Below are 26,006 nucleotides of genomic sequence, written 5' to 3'. Positions count from 1 at the left end.
ATAGAGCCCAGCCTCTCGGATAATCTGCTCTGCATACAGGTTGAAAAGGTATGGAGATAGGACACATCCCTGGCGTACACCCTTCCCAATTTTGAACCAGGCAGTGTTGCCCTGCTCTGTTCTGACGACTGCCTCTTGGTCCAAGTATAGGTAGGGTTAAATCGGGTTGCTCCTTGGAGGCAAGGATTCTGAAGCTTCAGCTGACATACTCTGGACATGCTGCAAGGAGGGACCAGTCATTGGAGAGGGACGTCAAGCTTGGGAGGGTGGAGGGACAGTGCAGGAGAGGAAGACCCTCTTTGAGGTGGATTGATTCAGTGACTGGAGTACTGGGGATGGGTGTGTCGGAGACAGTGAGATAGACAGAGGACAGAGTAGGATTTAGGGCTGTTGTACACAGGGTAGCTATGAGTTGCAGGCGACTTGACAGCATATAACAACAACACAACAGTAAAATGGACAAATACAGAAAATATTATAATGGAATGATTTAACTTTGTATTAACACCTGAAGACTTTCTTATTCTTTTTAATTACCAATAATACTTGCTATCAAGTTGATTTGACTCATAGTCATCTACATGAGTAGAATTGCCCATAAGTACTAAAAACTGATTTTACAGAAATAGATGGCCTGTTTTTAACTTCTGACGTGCCTCTGAAGGGATGAAAACTGCTAACATTTTGGTTAGCAGGTTAAATTTGTTAAAGATTTTCACCATCCAAGGATTTCAGTAGACTACTACATCTTTATTTAACATCTGAAGAAATGCTTATTATTTGGGGAAAAAAGGGGGGAAGGGAATTTATTAATCACTTCATCAAGTTGATTAGTCACGTATCTGAGCATATCCTTAAAAAAGTAATTGGGGAGGGTAGAGAAAAAAGTGCAACAATAAATGAATGGAAATCTAAAATCTTTGTAAATGTTCATTAAAATTACTAAAGTTTAAAAAAAGGAAAAAAAAAAGCAAGGGAAAAAAGGAATTAGAAATAGTTATTCAATTTTCTCTCTTACCAGGGATCTTCAGCACCCAGCTTTTCTTTTGTTGTAAAAAGTTCAATGCAATCTTTTAATTTCACAAAAGGTTTTTTTGGTGGTTTATATTCCACACTTTCATGTTTTTCAAAATCCTAAAGAGAAGTATTTCTTGAGTTAAGAAAACAAATGAAATAAAACTTATTTTAGTGATACCATCTTACTATGAATAATAATGAAAACTCCTAAACTTTCCTAAAGAATCATAGGGTAGTTTCAAATGATTTAACTCAGTCTTCTAAATACCTTATGTGCAGGCCTATATAAATGATTAAAATGTATAAAGAGAACTAAAAAAACCTCATTGTTGAGTTGGAAATGAATCATAGCTCATCTTTCAGCTAGTTTTCTGGGGCTCTAAATCACATAGGAAGAGACTGACCATGTTTCTTTGTTCTAAGGAGCCACTGGTAGATATATTTCTGCTTTACACTGAACCAGTTTTCTATTGGTAAAACAAATACTTGACATGAGTGAAGTGTGACAAAATAGTATGATTAACTAAAGAAATGTAAAGAGGTGTACGACAACTTACCTCAGCTGCATTTTCATCAAAATATCTTTTTTTCAAATCAGGATCCCAATCCAAAGCAAGAAAAGATCTTTCTAAGGTGGAAAACATACATTTTCTTTAATTTGCCACAATATTAAGTATCATTTAATGTTAAGGTATACACCAGAATAAATAAATAGCATATTTCCTAAGCACAAAAATAATTTAGGAATTTAAAAAAATAAAAAATTTAAACATGAAATAAATCTTCACTTAATGGACAATGAAATTCATTTTAGTCTACTTAAATTTTTTTTTTTCACTTAAGAATTTACACAATAACATTTTGCATGAAAGGATACAATTTCCTAACTTACAAAACTCTCTAACAGACACCTATAATATGAAAATGGTTTTGGGATTGGGTAAGGGTAGAAGCTTTAGGTTTTAAGAATCTAACAGCAAAAGCCTAGATTGTCTTAAAGAGACTGTTGGATTTAGGGTGTCAAAAGCAATTCAGCTTAGGGATCAGAAAAAGTAAGAAGAACTGTAATACCAGAGACAGGACATCAGGTAAGCAGTGGTACAGAAATCGAGGTGGTAGAAACAAGATACTGATGCAAGATAGTATGGGAACCAATTGAAAGGCAAGTAAGTTGAGTGCTCTTAGGCAGGAGGCTTCTGGGCTAGAAAGAGTTGTCTCTAAGCAACTGGTGGCAGTGCTGGGCACAAAGAAGGCAGATCTTATTCTGACTGAGGATAATGGGTAGAGTAGGTGCCTCTATGCCCTTACTGGTTAAGTTAAAGATGGTTTTAACACTTTCTGGAACAGGGCAATGGCTGGGCTAACCCAGTAAATAAGAGAAGTCTATTACTATACCAAGAAAGAACAACTAGGAGCAGGGCAAGCTTTTGGATCTGTGGTTTCTACATTGCTTACCGCCTAGGGTCGGAGGGGGGGGGGGGTGGGGGGGGGGGGGGGGAATGATGCTAAATGACATGATGATTACATAGGAGAAAAAGCTGAGAGAGACAGATGTTCCCTCAGACCTGTCATCCTTACTCCTACATTTTGAATTTGGGCTTTTTAGCCTCATATTTCTTTTACAGCAGTACTAGTTAACAAAGATAGTTGAAGATGACTTTTTAAAGACAAGTAAGACATTTATTTTTCAGATACTTACCATCTAGCCTAAGCTGCCTATCATCAAATCTTATGTGCCTGGTATCATCTTTGATGTAGTTGATATCAGTATTGCCTAAATTGTTGAACTGGAATGTAAATAATCGTTTTTTGTGCCCTGTGAGTTGACCTTTGCAGGTATCCTCACTACACAATCCATTTTCAGAATCATTGTCTCCCCCAACTGAATCTTCAGATTGACTGTTTTCATTTTCTGAGGGAAGTTCTTGATCCTGGCTAGATTCATCATCTGGCTCATCTGTTTCCATTTCACCTGGTTAAAGAAATGAGACATTTTAAAATATGTCCAATTAAAAAAAATGTTCTCAACAACAAAATATTAGGAAAAGACTTCCACACCATTGTTATTTTCTTCAGGCTCACAGACCTTTTTTTCAGTTCCGTAATTCTCAATTTTCTTTAAATTCAAGAATGCAAATTGTGGTGTTAAAGATCTATTGTTCAATATGGTTTTCCTAGCCACTGACGGGACTGTTCATGTGGATGGGTGGGAATACGTGAACAGAGAGTGTTAGCCTATCTACAAGGGGATTGGTTATTTTGGTCAATCCACAAGGGTAATGGCTAGTCTTGCTATTAAACTGAGTGGATCCAGCAAAGAACCAGTGACCATACAAAATATGGAGCTGAACCTGGGACCGGTGCCTCACACAGATTCAGAGGTAAGAGCCTTTTCCCAAGTGTGTTGGAAGTCTGGGGAGGGAGAGCCATAACTGTCAAGCCAGAGAGCTTTGTAATACTGGCCAAAATCTGCAAGGATCAGGGCTGAGGAGCCTGTGGAAGCTGTACTGACTGAGTATATTCCACTACTAACTTAAATTAGACTGTTTTGATTTCCCTAATACAGTTCTGTTTGGTCTATGAGCCATTGCAATGTATTTTGGACCCAGAAAAGCATTAGGATTGATGTTGGGATGAATAGAAAAAGGTGTGGGAGAATGGGTGACATGTGTAATCTCACGCAAATTGGTTTTGTGTTGTTCATACTGTTGATGTGTACTGTTACCCTTTATGAGTTTGTATAGAACAGATACGGCCATTCCCAGGTGGCTCTTGCTCATTTCATACAAGTGAAAGGTTTTATAATCTAAAAGAGAAATCTTACTTGGTGAACCTTCTTCATGTATGCCATTTGGACCATTCCCATTAATATTTTGGTCCTTACAGCAGTGCAGGGATCCTTCAGATTCTTCGGTTTCAGTAGATATTTTGACATAACGGCTAAATAAAATCAGATACCAAACAAAATCAGGTGGAATAAGGTAAAAACTTAAGAAGAAACAACTCCTATTCTTTCAATAAGGCATAAGTGTTGGGTTGCTTTTTTTTTTTAGTTATAATTGAATATTTAAATCTCATGTGTCAACTTAGCGTTTTCCACCAACTCGGGGAGCAGAAACTTTCACAGGTTTCACAAATTTTTGTTTAAAAAATACGGAACGCTTCACGAATTAGTGTGTCATCCTTGCGTAGGGGCCATGCTAATCTTCTCTGTATTGTTTCAATTTTAGTATATGTGCTGCCAAAGGGAAGGCATAAGTTTTTATACATTCAAAGGTAAATTCCAATTCAAGATACAGTAGCACAAATGTAACTAATAATTTGTTTTGGGGAGAGGGAAGTTGATTAGTTACTCCAAGGACTTCACTATTTAAATATTTGTGATAAACTTAAACTTAAAGAAAAAGCTGAAATTAAAAGATTTGGAAAAAAAAGATTATTTGGGTTATGTATTATTAATAAAATCATTTAAAGTTGTATTACTTAATTTTAGTTATGAGTTACGTAATAATAATGAGTAAAATCCACTTCCAAAACAACAAGCCTCTGGAAACTATGAATTTTGATAAATGATGATAGTTAGAAAAAGGCCTCAGGCCTTTTGTTCATAGGGTCACCACAAGTTGTCCTTGACTCGATGGCAATCAACAATGACAAAAAACAAATAAAACAAGTATGGAAGAAACAAGATATCAACAGTAAAGGATAAAAAAAGGGGTCATGGGGTGGGGGTGGGGTGGGCAGGGAGAACAGTGCAACAATGAATGAATGGAAATCCAAAATCTTTGTAAATGTTCATTGAAATTAATTAAAAAAAAACATTTGATCATGAGAAAAAAAAAGAAAGGGGTCAAGTGGTACTCTTTATAATGTAAATCAAAGGGTTAGTAGGGCAAAAAGGCAATACCATCAATCATAATAGTTTTTTTTCTTTTAAAGTACATCTTTTAGCCTCAGTATTTGAACTAGCACTGTCTTTTATAAAGCAATTAAGCCTATGAAGTATGTTATTTCAGACTGCATACAGCTATTCTAGTATTGATAGCTTCCTTTTTCTAACTGTAAATTTGTGGTATAAAAAACTTAAAGATTTCCTATGTCCCAGATCTGAAATGACTTTAGTAACTTCATGTTTTACATCAGCAGGAAAATAGATCAGACTATAATCTGATATAGGAAACTGCTACTTGTCTAAATAAAACTGAAGTAATATAGACTAAACATAGTCGGGTAGTAGCTTGCAGTTTAGCTTCTATTACCTGTTATATATTTTATTTCCATATTTATTTTGTTGATGTAGAATTATTCAGCACTTACCACATTCTTAAAAGCAGGAGATTATAAAGCTTATCTTCAGTGTTGTTTCTTGGAACAGCCATAAGGAATGGCTGACCAAAGAGTGAAGAACCAGTATGGTGGGTGTAACTTGAGTGTCTAAACTTTTCTCTTAAGCAAACAGGAATAATCACATGCTCTGTATCTTCTGTCCTATTGATGTTAATTTCAAATCTAAAGAGAAAAGATAATAAACTCTAAACATTTTGTCACTTTCTTAGAATTTTTTTATCAAGGAGTATTATACACAAATTTTTATACTTACACATAAATATCATCTCGTTCCATAATACTACTAAGGTTTTCATCCATAGCGAATATTCTGTGAAATCTATGATTGTATATATCAGTAACTATCATCTAAAAGGAAATAAATTTCTATTAAACTGGTTTACAAAACTTAAAAACTAAGCACCAAGTAGTATACACTTTCACCACAAAAGCATCTTACCTTATCTGCAGGTACTCCTGACAAAGCTGATAATGCTGTACAAAGATCTGATATGTTTCCAATTTTGGGGACAACCACTTTGTACTAAAATAAAAAAGAAATTACTTTAGAAAAAATATGCAATACATGTAACCTACCAACATCTTATTATTGTTTCCTTATAGTCACTTGGCATTTGGCTAATAGTGTCTGTCACTAATCTTGCCATCATTCTGGGTGACAATGTCCATGTGGATGATTTATTCTACTCTTGCTGTTCCTGGGTTTCTCAATTCAAAGAAATACACTGTCATTCAACTTTAGTACATCGTCTCACCAGAAATTGTTCAATAGGTTACTTTCCAAACACTACTTTAGTTGCAAACTCATTCCTACCCACTTATTTTTGGGTTGCATCTAGATTTCTAATCCCTTTCAGCTCTCAAGTTTTCTTCATGATCTTCCATCTAGACTCCACAAGGTTGTAAAAGAATGACCTATTATTGAGCTCTGTTCATTTTGAACACGGAAAATTTAAAATAATCATTCTTTTACAAATTTACTTGAATTCATATAGGTACCTGGGAGAATCAGATGACCCTCTGCAGCTAACCCTGGCCCTAAATTCCACTCTTTATTTAACCTGTTAATTTAAAACCTGCAGTTTTCTCCCACTTTATCTTGACTCTCATAAGCTTATGCAAACCTCTCATTAAAATCAAACAAGGAAACTCCCCCTTAGTAATTCCTCATGGTTTTTCCCTTTAGAAATTCTTCTGTCTTCCTCCTTTTTTCTTGGTAATTTTGTAAAAAGCAGTATCTATTATAACTTCTTCACTTCTATTCTTTTCTAAGTTCTTAACTACTATCTTACCCTTCAATTGAACCTGTTATCAAGGCTACTAATAATATTTACCACAAAATCCTTATTGGTCCTTTACTGAAATCACATGCTCTTCTTATAGACTTTCCTTTGCCTTGAGTAGTACCATTTCTTAATTTTTCCTATTGCTCAGGCAACTTTTTCTTTTGAGGTTCTTCTGGACTATTCTTTAAAATACTGTCCGTAGACTCTACCAGCTCCACTTAGCTTATAGCAAAACAATATATCCCCATTTATTTTGGTTAGTCCTAGGTCAGTATGTTGTGCTACTGTTATTATTTAGAGCGTCTTATGTAATGATAAATTTCAGAGTTTTATTAGTGTTAGATGATCTTATCTTTCTAAGACTCTAACTATGATCTTCACATAGATTACTATATGATCACAAAGACAAATCTTTCTCTGATGTGAGATCAAGTTTCACCATTCCTGTCTCTAAGGAGCACCTAGGTTGCATTTCATCCAAGACAGATTGTTTGTTCTTTGGTAGTCCACAGCATATCCAGGATTCTTTTTCAACATCACAATTCCAAGACAACAATTCTTCCCTGGTCTTCCTTATTCACTGTCTAACTTTCACATTTATATAAAGCAACCTAAAGGTGTCAGGCATACATTAGTCTTTAAACTGGTACCCTTGCTCTTTAGCACTTTTTAAAAAGTCTCTGACAGGTATACAAATTGGCAAAGAAGAGGTAAAATTATCCCTCTATGCAGATGACATGATAGTATACTTAGAAAACCCTAAAGACTCAGCAAGAAAACTATTGGACGTAGTTGACCAATTCAGCAAAGTAGCAGGATACAAGATCAACATACAAAAATCAGTTGGATTTCTCTACAGTGACAAAGAGAATACAGAGCTGGAGCTAAGAAAAGCAATACCCTTCACAATAGCTAATCACAAGATTAAATATTTGGGAGTAAATATAACTAGAAGCACAAAAGATCTATTCAAAGAAAATTACAAAACATTACTACAAGAAACAAAAAGAGACCTGGAGAAGTGGAAGAATATCCCTTGCTCATGGATAGGAAGGCTCAATGTTGTGAAAATGGCAATACTACCAAAGGCAATTTACACGTTCAATGCAATCCCAATACAAATACCAATTCCATTCTTCAACAAGATGGAAAAGGCAATCTCTAGCTTCATTTGGAATGGAAAGAAGCCCCCAATAAGCAAAGCACTCCTTAAAAATAGAAAAAAAGGTAGGATGCATCTCAATTCCTGATTTAAAATCCTACTATACCACCGTGGTAGTTAAGACATAGTACTGGTACAATGACAGACACACAGATCAATGGAATAGAATTGAGAACCCGGAAATCAGCCCATCTATTTACGGTCAACTGATTTTTGACAAGGAGATGAAATCAGTTAGGTGGGGAAATGACAGCCTTTTTAACAAATTGTGTGGGCAAAACTGGAAAACTATCTGCAGAAGAATTGAACAAGATCCCCACCTCACTCCATATACAAAAACCAACTCAAGGTGGATCATGGACCTAGGACTAAAACCAAGGACTATAAACTTCATTCAAGAAAAGCCTGGAAGAACTTTAGTAGTCCTAATCCACAACATAAAGAGTCTTCCAAGTATTCTGAAAAATTTACAACCAGGAGAAGATAAAATAGATGAATGGGACCTTCTAAGAATCAAATCCCTATGCGTATCCAGAAACTTCAACAGGGTAAAAAGGGAAGCCACAGACTGGGAAAAAGTGTTTGGTAATGACATGTCAGATAAGGGACTTATATCTAGAATTTATAAAATACTTGAGCACCACAACAAGATAAAGGCGAATAATCCAGTTGAAAAATGGGCACAGGATATGAACAGACACTTCACCAAGGAAGACATTCAGATGGCCAACAAGCACATGAAGAAATGTTCAAAATCTCTAGCTCTGAAAGAGATGCAAATCAAGACAACTATGAGATATCATCTCACCCCAGTAAGACTAGCAAAATTTAACAGAACAGCAAGCAACACATGCTGGCGAGGTTGTGGAGAGACTGGAACCCTTATTCACTGTTGATGGGAGTGTAAAATGGTGCAACCACTGTGGAAAGCGGTGTGGCGCTTTCTCAAAAAGTTGCAAATAGAGATACCATTTGACCCAGCTATTCCACTACTGGGAATATACCCTAAAGAGATCACAAACAACATCCAAGTAGATATATGCATACCCATGTTTATAGCGGCTTTGTTTACATTAGCAAAGAGTTGGAAACAACCTAAGTGCCCATCAACAAACGAATGGGTAGAAAAGCTGTGGTATATTTGCACAATGGAATACTATGTTGCATTGAAAAACAAGGAACTCATGCAATATTATTCAAAATGGGTGACTCTGGAGGACATGATGCTGAGTGAAATATCTCAGTCACAAAGGGACAAATGCTATATGGTGCCACTGTTGTAGAATGAGGCTGACATCGGGGTGGGGGTAAGACTGAAAAAACCGGGATAAATTATGTTTACTGCATTGAAGTCTATGAGGGAGAGAATAGTTTAAAAGTATTATATTTTAGGGCATTATGTTTATCGTAAGAGTACGGAATGAGGGTTGCAGAGTGCATTATATTTGGGATGGGGGGTTTGGGGCATGTTGGGGGATTGTGCACCAATGAAGGAGTTTTTCTTTTGCTTTTCAAGGAAAGGAGCAAATGGGGGAGGGGGGGCGGTGGGGAGAAAATTGCAACAATGAATGAATGGAAATCCAAAATCTCTGTACATATTCATTGAAATGAAAAATAAATAAATTTAAAAAAAATGTCTCTGACAGCAAATTTGCCCAATTCAACATGTCTTTGGATTTCTTAGTTGCTTTTATCATGTGTGTCAACTGTGGATTCAAGTCAAAGGAAACTAGAGGACTTTTCAAAAAAACTTCATTTTTTTCAATTTTGCTTATAAAATTTACACAAATAAACTAATTATAGAACTGCACTTAAAGCATAAACAGTTAACACTAATTTTTTAAGAAAAAAAAGAACTACAAGGAAATGAATATTAGTTACCTGCATAGGTTTCGTAAGTGGATCCATTCTAACTAAATAAACTTCCAAGGTGCGCTCTTTTTTCATAGGTAATGGAAGTGTCAAGTAGCAAAAAGGATCAAATGTGACTGAAATCTTAGCACACTCAGGACAAACTAAAGTTGATTTGAAAAGGCCATGAAATATATCTACTATAATAGAATCATTTCTTTTTAAATGATTTTCCCAGGCTTCTTCAGCAACCACCTATAAGGAAAGGGGACATGTATTACCAAGACGTATCACAGGATTAAAACAATAGTGACAAAAATATCTCTAAATTTACCTTATCTGGCCTTCCATCAGCATCTTTTAATTGAATATATGGTTTTTTCCTAATTCTATTCAAATCTTCATGTAGTCCATCTAACAGGAAAGCTAATAGTTCCTGACAGTCCTGCTGCTGATATCCAGAGAACTGAGGTGCAAAACGTCCTACCTGTGTCTGTAGAAAAGGCAAAACAATGAAATCCATTCTGACAGAAATAACATACACACATAAGAGTTAAAAAGTTTTATATAACATAAGTTATATTTGTTTTTGTATTCTCAATAAACATTCAAATAAGTTTATATAAAGGAAAATTAATATACACTTTAAATTATCTACAAACATAAAAATTATTGTTTAGTCTTATACTTTTATTATTGTCTATTTGTTGCTGTTTACTGTCTTTGAGTTGAGCACGACTCATAGCGATGCTATGAACAAAAGGCCTGAAGCCCCTCTACAACTATCGACATTTATCAAAGTTCATAGAGTTTCTGGAAGACTGTTGTTTAGGAACTGGATGCCACTCCTGCTTCCAAACCTGTTACACAATGCTATTGGTTGAGTAGCCTGTGATGTATAGCAACCCTATGTACAGCTCTGAACCCTTCCCTGTCCTGAGCCAGTCTCACTAATTCTGACACACCAACCCCCATTTCCCCAGTTACTCTATCAATCCATCTATTCCAGGGTCTTTCTCTCCTGTGTTGTCTGTTCACCCTTCTGTGTATGATGTCCTTCTCCAAGGACCATCTCTCCTGGTCATGTGCCCAAAGTAAGTGAGGCAGAGCTTCAAAATCCTAGCCTCCAAGGAGACTTGGTTTCACTCTCTCCAAGACAGACCTATTTGTTTTCTTGGCAGTATATGGTATGTTCAAGACTCTTCTCCAGCACCACAACTAATAGGCACATATTCTTCTTCTGTCATCCTTAGTCATTGTCCCAGTCTCTGAAGCATCATAACAAGTAACTGAGAAGACCATGGCCTGGATTAGGCATACCTTTGTATCTAGACTGACATCGCAGCTCTTCAGCATTCTGAAGAGATCCATGACAGCATATTTTCCCAATGCAATTTGTCTTTTGATTTCCTAACTGCTGGTATAAAGAGTGATGATTGTGGATCTGAGCAAGCTATAACTGCCAACAACCTCAATACATTCTCCATCTATCATGGTGCTGCCAATTGGCCCAGTGGTGAGAATCTTTGTCTTCTTGATATTGAGCTTCAATCCTTGACCTTTGCAGCAAGTGCTTCAGGCCTTCTTCAATTTCAGGAAGCAAGGTTGTGTCATCTGTTGTTAATGAGTCTTCCTTCAATCTTAGTGCCACACTCCTCCTCATAAAGCCCTGCTTCCGGAATGATATGTCTTGCATACAGATTGAAAAGGTACAAGGACAGGATGCATCCCTGATGCACTCCTTTCCTGATTTTGAACCATGCAGTGTTTCCTTGCTCTGTTCTGAGGACTGCTTCTTGGTCCAACTATAGGTTTCATGTACTTCTCTGTTTTCTGCCAAGATGCATCTGACATTGGCAAAAATATCACTTGTGCCACATGATCTCTTCTAAATCCAGCTTGTATTTCTGGTAGTTCTTTGACAATATACTGTTCAAGTCTTTTCTGGATAATTTTCAGCAAGATTTTGTGATATTAGCGATATTGTTCCATAATTTCCATACTCTGTTGGGTCACCTTTTTTCTAGAATGGCAATAACCATTTGTAAAAATTTTTCCAAAATTACATTTATCACCAGATCTTTTTATTGAAGACATTAAGAGAAATGTCCTCAATTACTAAAACATGTAAATAAATATATAACTAAAAAAATATTTTCCCCTCCTTGGTTATATTTTAAAATTTTTTTATTTGTTGGAAAGTCACATTGACTTTTCATTTTATCATTGACAAGTATTTTTTTTAGAACATTGAATGAAATTACAATAACATTCAATCATCATTCATACACATTTAAAAATATTTTAAAAATAATGTTCCTATAATTTGTTCCCAATGCTTTTGGCACCAAAGTCTCCTCTATTAAAATAAATTTTAAAGCTAGAAAAAGGTTTTACATTTTTTTTAAAAGTTTTAAGAAATTAAAAAAAGTTTGAAGAACTAAGAAACACCGAAGTATATTAATGTAAAGGATATTGGTTTGAATATCTATTAGGGGAAAATTATAAAGCTTTCATTGCTATGTATAAGATGAATGAGATTACTGGAAGATTGGCTCATATGTAATTTTCCTACTCTCTATAGTCTGTCACTCCTATGCAATCCATTGTACTACAGTAGATTACATTGCTGTAATGCTGGAAGCTCTGCTATCAGTATTTCAAACACCAGCTGGGTCTGCAATTGCAGACAAGTTCTAGCCGTTTCAAGTTGTTTCAAGTACGAGCCTATGAAGAGATAGCTGGCAATCTACTTCTAAAACACTGACTAATACAAACCTATAAAGAGCAATAGATCACTGCCTAATAATGGATTAGAAGAGGAGCCCTTCAGGTCAGAAGATATTAAAAACACAAATGGGAAAGAGCTGTCTTCTCAAAATAAAGTTAATTTTAATAAAAGGAACAGAAATTTCAGGATCGTGAGACACTTCAAGATGAAAGGGGGAAAGCTGCAAACAATAATTGAATGTAGAATTCATGATGTATGAATCCAGAAAAACTGGAAGTCATAAAAACTGAAACAAAACATGTAAAAGTGGCATCAGTGACCTGAGATAGACAGGTATTGCCCATTTTGAAGAAACAGTGTCACATCTAATGCCAGAAAGAACATTTTAATATTGATCACAATCAGTGCTAAAAGGAATATCAGGCATTATGAGTATTATTCACATTTTCATACCAATTACCAATGCATAAAATGAAGAAACTTATTTATAAACTTCTGCAGTCAAGAAGTTTTTATCAAACATACAGCCAAAAAGCACAGAAAACTACTAATGAGTGGAATGCTAAAGTTTAGAAACAAATAAGGTTTGGAAATAGGGCTTTGATGATGAAAATGTTGAAGGTTGCAATACTGAAGGAATCTATGGGCAAAATAGAGATAATGCAGAAAGCATGAGAAATTATGGTACATTCACAGGATCAAATACTATGCATCATGCAGGGGCAATTATTTTGTAAATTACTACCTAAGTTGGAAGGGACTGGAGAGCATTATGCTAAGTGAACTAACTCAGTCCCATAAGGATGAATACTGTATAGGACCATTATTGTAGAATGAGTATGAAGATCTAAGGAGGGAGAGGGTGGGGAGCAGAGAAGTGAGGATGACGTGAGCGTGTCTCTCTGTGTGTGTTTTAATTATAAGGCCACATAATTTGACCGGGGCAGGGGGTGAAGGAAATGGGAAAGATCCAGTGTGAAAAACAATGCATAGATATAAATAAAACAAGTGTAGGGATTTCGGGTGTGATGGATGTACTTTTAAGAGCTGACACAGTTAACAAAATACTGCCTAGTAAATGTCCTACATGAATTCTATTTAATTATTTAGATAAAGAGTGACTTAATATTTTATTCGTTAAAAATTTGAAATTTCTCTTAAATCTTATCAATATAATAGATTTGGAAATTTGTGAGATTCTGTAATACAGCTTCTTATTTGAGTGACTAATTAAATGAGTTTGTTGTTGTTATGTGCTGTTGAGTCACTTGCGACTCACAGGGACTCTATGTACAACAGCCCTAAACTCTGCTCTGTCCTGTGCCAATTGCACTGTCTCCGATACACCCATCCCAATTACCCCAGTCACTGAATCAATCCACCTCACAGAGGGCCATCGCCCTCCTGCGCTGTCTCTCCACCCTCCCAAGCACGATGTCCCTCGCCAAGGACCGGTCCCTCCTTACAACATGTCCAAAGTATGTTAGATGGAGTCGAGTTCATTAATCGTGACTCATCAATCCAGGAATAGGAAAAAGTTAAATACTTTAAGAATTATACTGAAAAAATGTGCAACAATGAATGAATGGAAATCCAAAGTCTCTATAACCTTTCATCAAAACGTCAATTAAAAAAACTGGAAATTAAAAAAAAAGAATTATAATGAAAAGTAATTTAAACTTAGGAGAATAAGGTGAGCCTGATCCAGGCTATAGTCTTCACAATTACGTGTTATGCATCAGAGAGTTGGACAGTGACTAGGGATGAAAGAAAGAGAATTGATGCCTTTGATGCTAGAGAAGAGTGTTGAACATACCATGGACTGCTAGGAGAATAAACAGGTTTGTCCTGGAGAGGGTAAATCCGGAATGTTCCTTGGAGTCAAGGATTCTGAAGCTTCGTTTGACATACTTTGGGCATGTTGCAAGGAGGAACTGGTCCTTGGAGAGGGCCATCTTGTTTGGGAGAGTGGAGGGACGGCGCAAGAGACGAAGACCCTCAATGAGATGGATCAATTCTGTGATTGGGGTGGTGAGAATGAGTGTGTTGGAGACGGCGAAGTTGGCACAGGATAGAGCAGTGTTTAGGGCTCTTGTACACAGGGTAGCTATGAGTCACAAGTGACCCGATGGCACATAACAACACCACCACCACTAACATTTTAGATTGTTATTGTTACGTGCCACTGAGTATAACCCATAACAACCCCATGAACAAAGCTGAATGAACCCTCTTCTATCCTATGCCATCCTCACAATTCCTGATATAGTAAAGCCTATTGCAGCAATCACTGTGTCAATCCAACTGATACACGAGGGTCTTCCTCTCCTCCGCTAATCCTCTAGTTTCCAAGCATCATGTCCCTCTCCAAGGAATAGCTTCACCTAGCAACATGCTCAAAGCAGGTGAGGAAAAGCCTCAACATCCTTGTCTCCAAAGAGTATTCTGGCTGCACCCTCTCTAAGATATATTTGCTTGCTCTTTGACACAGTCCATGGAATGCTCAATGCTCTTCTTCAACACCACAGCTCAAATGCAGCAATTCTTCTATCATTCTTATTCATTGTCCAGCTCTCTGATGCACAGCAAGTCATCAGAAAGACTATGGCCCGAATCAGACTTGTGTTAGTCTTTAAATTGATACCATTAATCCTCAAAAATTTGGAGAGGTCCCTAATCGTAGGCTTTCCCAGTGCAATGTCTCCTTATTTCCTAACTGGTACACCAAGGTTGTTAATTGTTGACTCAAGTAAGATGAAGCTGTTGACAGTTTCAGTCTCTTCTCCCATCCATCATGATGTTGCCTATTGGTCCAGTGGTAAGAATCTGTTTTCTTGACATTAAGATGCAATCCATATTGAAGTCGTATTCTTTGATCTTCTGTAACAAGTGCTTCAAGTCTTCCTCACTTGCAGCAAGCAAGGTTGTGTCATCTGCATAACAAGGGTTATTGATGAGTCTCCCTCTGATTCTGAAGCCACATTCCTCTTCAGAGTCTTGTTTCTTGCATTATTTGCTCAACATACAGATTAAATGGTGTGGAGTGACAATACGTTGCTGACACCCTCCCTTCTTAATTTTAAACCATGTAGTGTTCCTTTGCTCTGTTTTCAAGACAGCCTTCTGGTCTAAGTCTAGGTTCCTCATGGTCCCAAGTGCTCCATGATTTCCATTCTTCTTAATGTTAGTCACAACTTGTTATGATCTACATAGTCATATGCCTTTACATAGTCAATAAAGCATAAATAGACATTCTTCTAGTATTCTTTACTTTCAGCCAGGATCCACCTTACATTAGCAATGGTATCTCTGGTTTCATGGCCTCTTCAAAATCCTGCTTGACCTTCTGGAAGTTCCCTATTTATGTTCTTCCCGTTTTTGAATGATCTTCAGCAGTGTTTTGCTTGCATGCGATATTAATGCTATTGTTCAATAGTTCTCAAATACAGTTCGATCAACTTTCTTGGGAATGGGAACAAATATGGATCTCTTCCAATTCATTGGTCAGACAGCTATCCTCCAAATTTCCTGGCATAGACTGGTGAGAGCATACAGGTCTGCATCTGATAAGTGAAACAAGTCAAATGGTATCCCATCAATTCCTGGGGTCTTATTTTTTTGCCAATATCTTCAATACAGCTTCTACTTCCTCCTTCAATGCCACTGATTCTTGCTCATATGGTACTTCCTGAGTTTTTTCAGTGTCTATCAGTTCTTTTTGGTACATTAATTTCTTGTATTCCCTTTAACTTTTTTTGATGTTTTCTGGGTCATTCAATATTTTCCCTATAGCATCTTCTAATATTGTGACTCTAGGCTTAAATTTATTTTCCAGTTATCTCAGCTGAGAACTGCAAAACAAGCTCTTTCCTTTTTATTCTCCAATACCAATTCTCTCTACATTCTATTAGAATACTTTGCTTTTTCTTCTCGAGCTGACCTTTGAAATCTTCTGTTCAGCTCTTTTATTTCATCGTGTTTTCCCTTAGCTTTTTAGTTTCAATCATTTCTCAAATCTTTAACTTTTTGACAGAAAATAAAAAACAAAAACAACTATGTTTTTAGTGACCTGAGTGAAAGTTTATAAAAAATATTGGTTTTTCAATCAATTATTCATAGATATTTTGTTTATAATATTAGAATATCCACAATGTCTGATCATCTACTTATTGTATGTATATGGAAAATCAGTGAAGGTGAGGAAAATGCCCTAGGTGATCCATCAACCCACTGACTTTAGCAACGGGTTCTTGTCTGTCAGAGATGAGGAGGATGGTACAGGACAGGGCAATGTTCAGATCAGAGTTGCGGAGTCATACTTGATTTGATGGCACCTAAGAACAATACTATCTATTTATGGGGACTCTAGTGGCTTACTGGGTAAGGTGCTGCACTGACAACAAAAAGGCAGATAGTCCTACTTCCTTCTCTCACCCTTTCCAATTGTTAACCATCCAATAATTATTTTCTTTAGGTATTTTATTTTTCAATAATAGTAGCTTCATACAATTTTGTCTTTTTAAAATTTTTTTCACTCAACATAATGTCCTCTGATTCGTCCACATCATGCATTGTTTCATAAATTCTCCATTGTTTTTGGTGTTGCATAGTATTCCATTGTGTAAATGTATCATTCGCTTCATTATGCATTTGTCTGCTGATTGATATTTGGGTTATATACATTAGAGAGCCAAACAATGACTAGGGATCAAAGAAAGAGAACTGATGCCTTTGAGCTTGGTGCTGGAGAAAAGTAGGAGAACAAACAGGTTCATCCCGGAGAGGGTGAGGCCATGCTGCTCCTTGGAGGCAAGGATTCTGAAGCTCCATCTGACATACTTTGGGCATGTTGCAACAAGGGACCAGTACTTGGAGAGAGACATTATGCTTGAGAAGGTGGAGGGAGGGGATGGTGCAAGAGAGGAAGACCCTTGATGAGATGGATTGACTCCGTAACTAGGGTAATGGAGGAGGAATGTCAGAGATAATAAGGTTGGCTCAGGATAGAGCAGGATTCAGAGCTATTGTATCTAGGGTCACTATGAGTACCAGGAGACTTGATGGCACATAACCAGCACCACTGTCATTTTGCTATTGTGAATCATAGTGCAGTGGAAATAGGTATGCATTTGTCTGTCTGTGTCTTAGTTCTTATTTCTTTAGGATATATATGCATCTAGTTGTGGAATTGCTGGATAAAATGGTATTTCCAGTTTTTACTTTCCAAGGAAGCACTAAAAACTGCTTTTCAGCGGTTGCAACATTTTACAATTTCACCAGCAGTGTCAAACTTATAATAACTTTGAAAAGAAATCTAGAGTTTAACTATTTGCCCACATTTCATTCTCTACAGAGAAATACCATCACAGAAATATGTTAAATTATCATGCAAATGTTCCTTGTTGCTTCTTTAATTACCCTTGTATTATACCAGTGATTCTCACTTTTTAAAAATCTCTGCTATGACTCTCAAGTCTTTATTATATTTTTCCTTCTGAATCATTCATTTGTTCTGTTTGCTTGTGAATTCTGTCTCTTTGAAGGTTCACAAACCACTGTCATTAACTATTTCTCTCCTTCTACCCTAAGAACCTATTTTTGTCTGCCAAATCAAGATTGATATTGTTCCTGTTGAAAATGAATGTATCATACTAACCTTAAAGGCTCTCGGTGTGACATAGCTGAATTTTCCAGACCACATTTGCTTGATCAGTTCAGCATATGATTTAGCTATTTCACCTCTCATTCCTAATGGATTGTCAAAATTCAGTTCTTCTTGATACTTATCATTGAGGAAATATTCCGTAAGTGGAGGTGTGTTGCTTAAACACTGCAAGAATAAAAATATATGTATTAGATAAAGTAACTATATGGGCATGATCTTTGAAACATATTACAATGAAGAGCAAAAACATAGTAATATTTACGTGGAAAAAAATAGTAAAAGATGGTCTTCTGGGTTAATAAATAACTGGTAAATGAATGACGTCCTCATATTAATTTTCTAATAAGTATTAAGTTTTACTATTTGTTGCTGTAAAATTTCTCTTTATTTAACCACAGCAAACTGCCTGCTAACTAGGAGAGAAACTCAGAGATTCGTTCCTGCCTTTTTCTTAACTTTCAGAAACTATGGATTGTCTATTAAAGACAGGCATCTGAAAATTAGCATGGTTATTTAAAAAGAGAGAGAAAAGTGCAAGTAAGAATTTAACAATAAAGAGGTAATTTTTTCCCCTTTGTTAATCTTTATTATGAAAGAACAGTCTTCAGAATGATCAACCAGTTTTAGAAGAGAGTACAAATTTATTGAGCCTCAGAAAAATTTTAGTTATGTGAATTCTAGATACATGTATTCTTATTTCTTCTAGTTCTTTAATAATAGTAATAATCCATTTTGCCTTTATAGAAGGATTAAAATTATGAATAATTTTCTTACCATTCACCAGTTTGAATTAAATACTTATCATACTCAAATAGGCAAAAGTATAGTTTTCTCATAATATTTTACCTCAAGAGGGAATAATTTCATCTCAATATGGAACCCATATTCTTTATCAGCAAAATGTCTGTAGTCATTAAGCTGAGTAGGTAATGACTTAAACAAATATTGGGTTATATAGCTACTACTTCTGCTAGGAGAAAATAGGTATTTTAGAGACAGGCTATAAAGTGCTGTAAGAAATGCTAGATGTAAGGTAGCAGAAACTCATTCTTTTGGGTTACAGCATAATAGGTTTTTAGCCATTTATATTAACTTTTTAATAGTAAAACAATTAAGTGAAAGGAAGATGCAGTACAGAGGAAGATGCAGATGGATTATAGTGTAGAAAGCAATTAGGGAGGATACTTCTCAATTCATCTTCCTATCTTTTTAAAATATTTAAATAGTTCTCATAACCTTATGTGTCTTTTGCATTTCCTTCTCTCTTATTTTGCATGTCCTTTTAAATAGAGATCTGCACTGGAGGTAGTGTTATAAAATCTAGAACACAGAGAAGATATTACTGTATTTTTGCAAAAAACCACAACCAAGTGTGCTTTAGACGCCCAAGTATGCTCTGGGTATTTTATAGTAAGCATGCTATTTCCAAGTGGGTGCTAAGTGGAAAATAGTATAACAGGATCATCTGCTTTAGTATAAGTACAATCGATGCAGAATCATATTGGTAGGTAATCTCTGATAACAATTTACAACTGTTCTTTTTCTCTCTCCCAGAATTGTTCTATGTAACCAATTCCGGCTTAGGCTAAGAGTATAATACTTCATTAATGTCTGTACAAAAAGGTTAATTTCTATCTTTACTAAATACCAGAAAACTCTGATGGCCTAGCTGGTAAGGAGCTGAGATGTCAACCCTAAAGGTAGAAGGTTCAAATTCACCAATGGCACCACTGGAGAAAGACAGGCAACCTCATCTGGGGCCATGATGGCCTCTCAAAAACCACCGGAGCATAGGCTATCTGAATTTCAGTATGTTAGCAGATGTAATGTCGTAACTATGGATCATTCTAAATTTTAGACCACTACCTCTACTACCAGATCTAGATTTAAAAGAACATATAAACAAGAAGGAAATGCCAAAGGAAGATTAAAAAGACAGCATCTGAAAACGACTTAAGAGTGGGTTCTGACTCAATGGCACATAACAACAATAACAAATACCTCAAAGAATAATTTCTGAGATTTGATTTTACTTATTCACATGTACTCTTATCTTGCAAAGAGATCCCAAATACAAATTTCTTTTACTTTTCAATAGTATCCACAATAATCTTTCTCAAATGTGTATCTATTCATGCCACTTAATTGTTATAAGTCTTTGAATGGCTTTCTCTGCTTTGAGAGTGCTATACCATATCTATCTTTATCCCTTGTCAATATCTAATTCACTTTATTCGAGTATTATTTAATTACTGTGGTTCCTTGAGTATGCATTTTTCTCACCTAAGTTTGTAATATTATTCAATTTCTTGAAAAGTATTTAAAAAATTACTTCTACTAACATATTAAAATTCAGATTTCCTCCCTGAGGAATGTCCTTAGATTCTTTCTGAATAATTCCACATTGCTTAGTGCTCACTTTTATAATATATTGTGACTATTTTTTGTTATATATTGGTCTTGCAAATTATATTGTGACCCACACAAGAGCAGGTGCCACACTCTTTCATATTTACATCTCCAGCAATGAGCACCATCTCGCCTGGCATTTAAGTGTCAATTATTGCCCATTTCAGATGGATCTTGGCAGAAAGCACAGAGTACCAGAAGAATGCCTAGTTAAAATGTATGGTTAATGCAAGTATTTTTTGTTTATATTTACTTAGGTTTCTCTCCTCTTGTTCTTTATTCTTTTCCTTCAATGTCTGATATACACAACAGTCAACAAAATTTTGTTGAAAAGATTAAATGAGTTAAAAATACATTTATTTTTAAAAATCACAAAAGTTCCTCCAAACACTTCTGCATGAATACTAAATCAAAACAAAGATAGAACCTAGTAAACTCCCTATTTTGTTTGGTTTTCATTTAACCTGTTATCTACTTTTCTTCTGTCTTGATTTTTCAAAAGTCCTTCACACAGAGACCAGGGTTTATTTTATCACTGGTACGTGTCTTAAATGTTATAATTCAGTATTAAAAAATAAAAAAACATTTTAATGACAGGAAATTAGCTGTGTATCTGCTATGATATCATAATCAATATGTTTTGGATAAATGTTAATTTCTAAATAGGATAAATCTTCCAACGAAATTTATTTTTAGAACAGTAAAAAATCCTCACAGGTTAACACTTTTCTAAAAATTTATACAAATACGTATACAGTTCTCTGTTCTACCAAATGAGCTATTCACAAACATATAAAAACAGAAATGAATAGTTTAATTCTTTTAATACACAAATCATAATAGTTTAAAAAACTGGTAAGACTTTTCTTCCTCATCTTGAAAATATCATATTCCCAAGAGTCAGGATATTCTTGGTATGTTCTCTATTAATTTTTACTATATTTTAAGGTGAATTGCAACAGAAGTCCAACAAAATATTGCTACGCCCCAGCTGGTGGCCCTGTATTATTATAGCAGCATTTAATGTCATCATTCTACCAGTGTCATAAAGAAGCCAGTCTTGGCCATAATGCAGTTTGACTTATAAATCCTTGAGCAACTCCTAAGCTATTCACATAAGACAATCTTAGAAACATGAACATCTTTGACAATTCCAAGAAATTAGATTCTTGGACTCTTGTCATCACGTAGCTTCACATTAGAACCAACTATAGCTAACCCTCTAACAGGTTTTTAGAAGCAGTAAATTTTATGGGAGGAAATTGCCCATTTTTCTCTCATGGAGCAATTGGTGGATTCAAACCACATGCCTTGGAATTTGCAGTGCTACTAATTATCACTAACCACCAGAGCTCCAGAGATACTTGTATTTTAAAAAACAATTAAAAAACACAGTTTCCATCATTTTAGTAAAAAAATCACAAAGTTATGTTAACCAAGTACACTACCTCAAAACTTTCTCTCTCAAATATCCTTTTAGTATTTAAAATAAAACAACAACCCCAAATATAACAATTTTCTATCTTTCATAACGATTCATTTACAAAAGAAAAGACCAAATTCATGGTGGGGAGAATAGGGTACGGTTGGGGGGCTTAATCATAGGGTCCCACAATTTGATGGTGGAGAGAGGAGTGGGTAAAACAGTGAAAAACAATGTATACGAACTTGTAAGTAAACCAGTACACCATAAATTTTTTTAAAAAAAGCAATCCCACAACAAAATAAAAATAAACAAAAAAGACATATATTTTACAATCCCTACAGTAGTAAATTTTCTTTTTATCTAGTGATACAGCTTAACAAATGACATAAAATGGACTAGTAACCAGGAGAATTGAGGCCTTTGAGCTGTGGTGCTGGAGAAGAGTATTGAGGGTACCATGGACTGCTAGGAAAACTGATTTCATCCAGGAGAGGATTAAACCGGGCTGCTCCTTGGAGGCAAGGATTCTGAGGCTCCGTCTGACATACTTTGGTCATGCTGTAAGGAGGGACCGGTCTTTGGAGAGGGACATCATGCTTGGGAGGGTGGAGAGACAGCGCAGGAGGGGAAGGCCCTGTATGAGGTGGACTGATTCAGCGACTGGGGTAATCGGGATGGGTGTATCGGAGACAGTGCAATTGGCACAGGACAGAGCAGAGTTTAGGGCTGTTGTACATGAGTGGCTATAAGTGGCAAGTAACTCGATGGCATATAACAACCACCATCACCACCACCACCACCACCACCACCATATGACATGTGCTGGGGTTAGGAAGACAGATCACCTATCTCAATGCTTCCTAAATTATAAATAAGAACTCAGTCCCTTCATAAAATGCATGCTTGATGCTAACAAATGTTTCAGATAGTGTATGTGAAAATATTATTAAAAACAACTGTTATAAAACATCGTGCTATTTTTGAAGCTACTTATGATAAGTTTTTTAATATGGTTACCAGTCCTATGCCATCTTGAGATATTCTGCTGTTAATTCAGCCCTGTTCAACAGCTTGCCAATGACCATTACCAATAACTCAGCTTTCTCAGGGAAATAGATCTTACTACTTTTCACTAATAAAGCTAGATATAAACATGAACTTACATACATGACCATAAGGCACATCTACTTTAAGCCATAATTTATTTCCCAAATGTGTGTACAGTCAGTTCTAAGTCTAAAACTGGGCAGGTTGTCTATTACCAGGTTTTAAAAGCAAAAAATAAAAAGAGGCAGTAATTAGTCCAAAGAAAATGATGCTGTAGTTCTAGCTCTAACTCTACATTTAAAAGAGAAAAAGTTTAAAACTTAAAAATGGACAGGTAAATATATCTGCCAATTAGGTTCTTTTTAACTTTTTTTTTAAAATGATCCCTTGTCATCAAGTTGCTTCTAACTCATAGTAACACTAAGTGTGCAGAGAAGAACTGTCCTCTAAAGGGTTGGAAGCAGATAGCCAGGATTTACTGCCAGGATTTACTTCTGAGGCCCAGATGAATGTATCAACCTTTCAGTTAGTTGTAAAGTGCTAATTTGTTCCAACCAGGGTCTCATTATGATCCTTGGTGTAATTTCACAGCTAACCCTCCATTAAGTTTTCAGAGGCTATAGACTGCACAGTAAGAGAACACTCAGCTTTCTCCTGCAGAGCAACTTGTAGATTCAAATCACTTCCTTCTGGGTTGACAGTACTATTCTTTACCTCCAGGCCATCAAAGTTCATAGAATAAAGAGGCAACAGTAATTTTAAGATTTTACAATTAGGTTGTAAGAGACCTTTTAAAATCCAAAGCAAGCCTACTGTACTTGAAAGAATCCCAACTGAGTGTGATTTGATTCTAACCACTGGACTTTTGAGGTAAGGCTGTCTATCTTAATGGAAAGTGATGGCTTAATTTTTCTCATCCAGTGGCTGGTGAAATTGGCATCCAGTTAATAGCCCTATGTGTAATATACTTGGCATAACACTGATGATGAAACAAGCGTTTGACAAATAAAAATTTAAACATATAAGCTGTTATGAAAAATTACTGATCCATGAGAAGTAATCAGACTGCCTGGTGTATATTAAGAATTTAGTCAACAGTGGTGACTGTACTTTGTGGTTTTTACTAGTGTTTGCGTAAGTATTTTATATGGCAATTAGCAAATAATAAAAGTATCCCTATATTCCAAGGTCAAGAATCTTAAGATGTATTTCTTAATGTCTTAAGATCAGTCTTTCAGAACATTTTTTCTCTGTAAGAAATTTTTTATACTTTAACAATGACCTAGTATCTTCTCCAATTATTACATTGTCCCCAACAGCTCACGGGAAACTACCAACTTGTCCTAATTTATCAAAATTCAGATTTCCTTTCTGAAAGTTTCTCTTATTTAACCTTTTTACCTGAGGATCTAGCCAATGCCAGGTACATGAATGTAAATTTGAAAGGTAGAAAGGTTAGAAGTATTCTTTTTTAAATTAAATTTTATTAGTTTTAATGAACATTTACAGAGATTTTGGGTTTTCATTCATTCATTGTTGCACTGTTTTCTCCACCGTCATCCCCAGTTCGTTCTTCTCCCCCCCATGTCTGTTTTAATTGTCCAATTGCCACAGTGCTTGTCAAAGCCAGTTCTGATTAATCTCCTTTGTCAGTGTGTCCCTTGCCATTCCCTATTACTCCTCCCTGAGAGAGACTTCACCCTGATTCATAAGGAAAAGGGGATGGCGTATTCTCTTAGCTACTTCCTGCTGAAAAGGGACGCCGTGGGTTTCAGGGTGAATGTCTTCTCTCACTACTCCAAAGGGCCCCCTTGGCAGTCGGAAACACATAGACTATTATGGAGATTGATTTTGGAATTTAGATGCACTGTTATCAATTGTGCTTAGCCGTACATGTTCATATCCTTGAAGATGTATCATGGAAGTGTTGCAGCCTAGAAGATACAAATTTAACTAACAAGTTAAAAGTGCATGAGTCAAAAATTGAAAAGCAATAATATTCTGAGTAGAGGTTCTAATAGTGGCACAAATCAAGTTACAGAGGTAAGGCGGTTCCATTGCCATCCTTACTCTAACTAAATTCTTTTTTTAAAATTTAAATTTGTTATTAATTTGAGTGAAAATTTACAGAGGATTTGGATTTCCATTCATTCATTGTGGTAGATTTGTCCCCTCCCAAGGCTCCCCCCTACCAGACATTACCCTCTTGGAAAAGTAAAAGAAAATATTCTTTCATTATTTTACAAACCCTCCCCCAGGTCCACTCCACCATGTAGCCATCGCTCTAGACTCCTGTCATGACCGAAATACCTAATCACATATCTCTTTTAAACAGTTTTCTCCCTTCTCTGTTTCAGAGCAGCATACATTATTGAACCCATCTTACTCAGTCTCTCCCCAACCCCAAGGACAGTCCCATTCTACAACAGTGGCACCATGCAATATTTGTCCCTTTGTGACTGGGACATTTCACTCAGCATAATGTTCTCCAGAGTCAACCATTCTGTCTTTAAAAAAAAAAAAGAGAGAGAGAGAGAGAGCAGGGTTCTGCCATAACTATAACCCACTCAAAAAGTTAAAAAATTTAGTTATTATGTAGAGAGATTTTATGAAGGAAATGAATGATTTTGAATGGTCTAACAATAATTCTATCAGTCAAAGGAGTTTAAGTAAAAGATGTGGTGTTGTTGTTGATTGCTGTTGAGTTGAGCATGGCCCTTAGTAACCCTATGAACAAAAGGCCTGAAGCCATTCTATAACTATCAACATTTATCAAAGTTCATGGAGTTTGCAGATGCATGTTGTTTCGGAAGTGGAAGATGTGTATAAGAAAAATATTTGGAAATTTTTTTTTCCCCATGAAGATTGTTTGCCTGAACCTTCTACTTGGAGCCAGACATAACTATATTCTAAATATTTTTAGATAATCAAAAGTCACATTCAGTGGATAATCTGCTATATAGTTTAATGTATATAGAACTTTGTCGATTGTTACCCTAACGATATAACTTAAGAATGTATATATTATTTAACTATTTATATAAAGTATTAAGTTTCTACTAAGA

The 26,006-nt window shown here is 35.8% G+C and overlaps 1 protein-coding gene across 2 annotated transcripts in view; it reads right to left on the bottom strand.

Moving 5' to 3' along the window:
• Positions 1-26,006, bottom strand: part of USP15 (ubiquitin specific peptidase 15) — a 199,220-nt gene that overhangs the window by 23,204 nt on the left and 150,010 nt on the right. For both annotated transcript variants that reach the window (XM_006886038.1, XM_006886039.1), the window contains 10 exons: positions 18,051-18,224; positions 9,998-10,156; positions 9,694-9,918; positions 5,804-5,887; positions 5,618-5,712; positions 5,335-5,526; positions 3,842-3,957; positions 2,717-2,989; positions 1,575-1,645; positions 1,019-1,134 (listed from right to left, as the gene is read on the bottom strand). In XM_006886038.1, coding sequence (XP_006886100.1) covers positions 1,019-1,134; positions 1,575-1,645; positions 2,717-2,989; positions 3,842-3,957; positions 5,335-5,526; positions 5,618-5,712; positions 5,804-5,887; positions 9,694-9,918; positions 9,998-10,156; positions 18,051-18,224 — 1,505 coding nt within the window. The remainder of the gene's footprint in view (positions 1-1,018; positions 1,135-1,574; positions 1,646-2,716; positions 2,990-3,841; positions 3,958-5,334; positions 5,527-5,617; positions 5,713-5,803; positions 5,888-9,693; positions 9,919-9,997; positions 10,157-18,050; positions 18,225-26,006) is intronic.

The sequence above is a fragment of the Elephantulus edwardii genome, unplaced genomic scaffold, assembly GCF_000299155.1.
Source record: "Elephantulus edwardii isolate Elephantulus edwardi_28Jun2011 unplaced genomic scaffold, EleEdw1.0 scaffold00047, whole genome shotgun sequence".
In the NCBI taxonomy this organism is placed as follows: Eukaryota; Metazoa; Chordata; class Mammalia; order Macroscelidea; family Macroscelididae; genus Elephantulus; species Elephantulus edwardii.
Note: the sequence above shows the minus strand (reverse complement) of the source record. Positions and strands in the feature narration are given on the sequence as shown.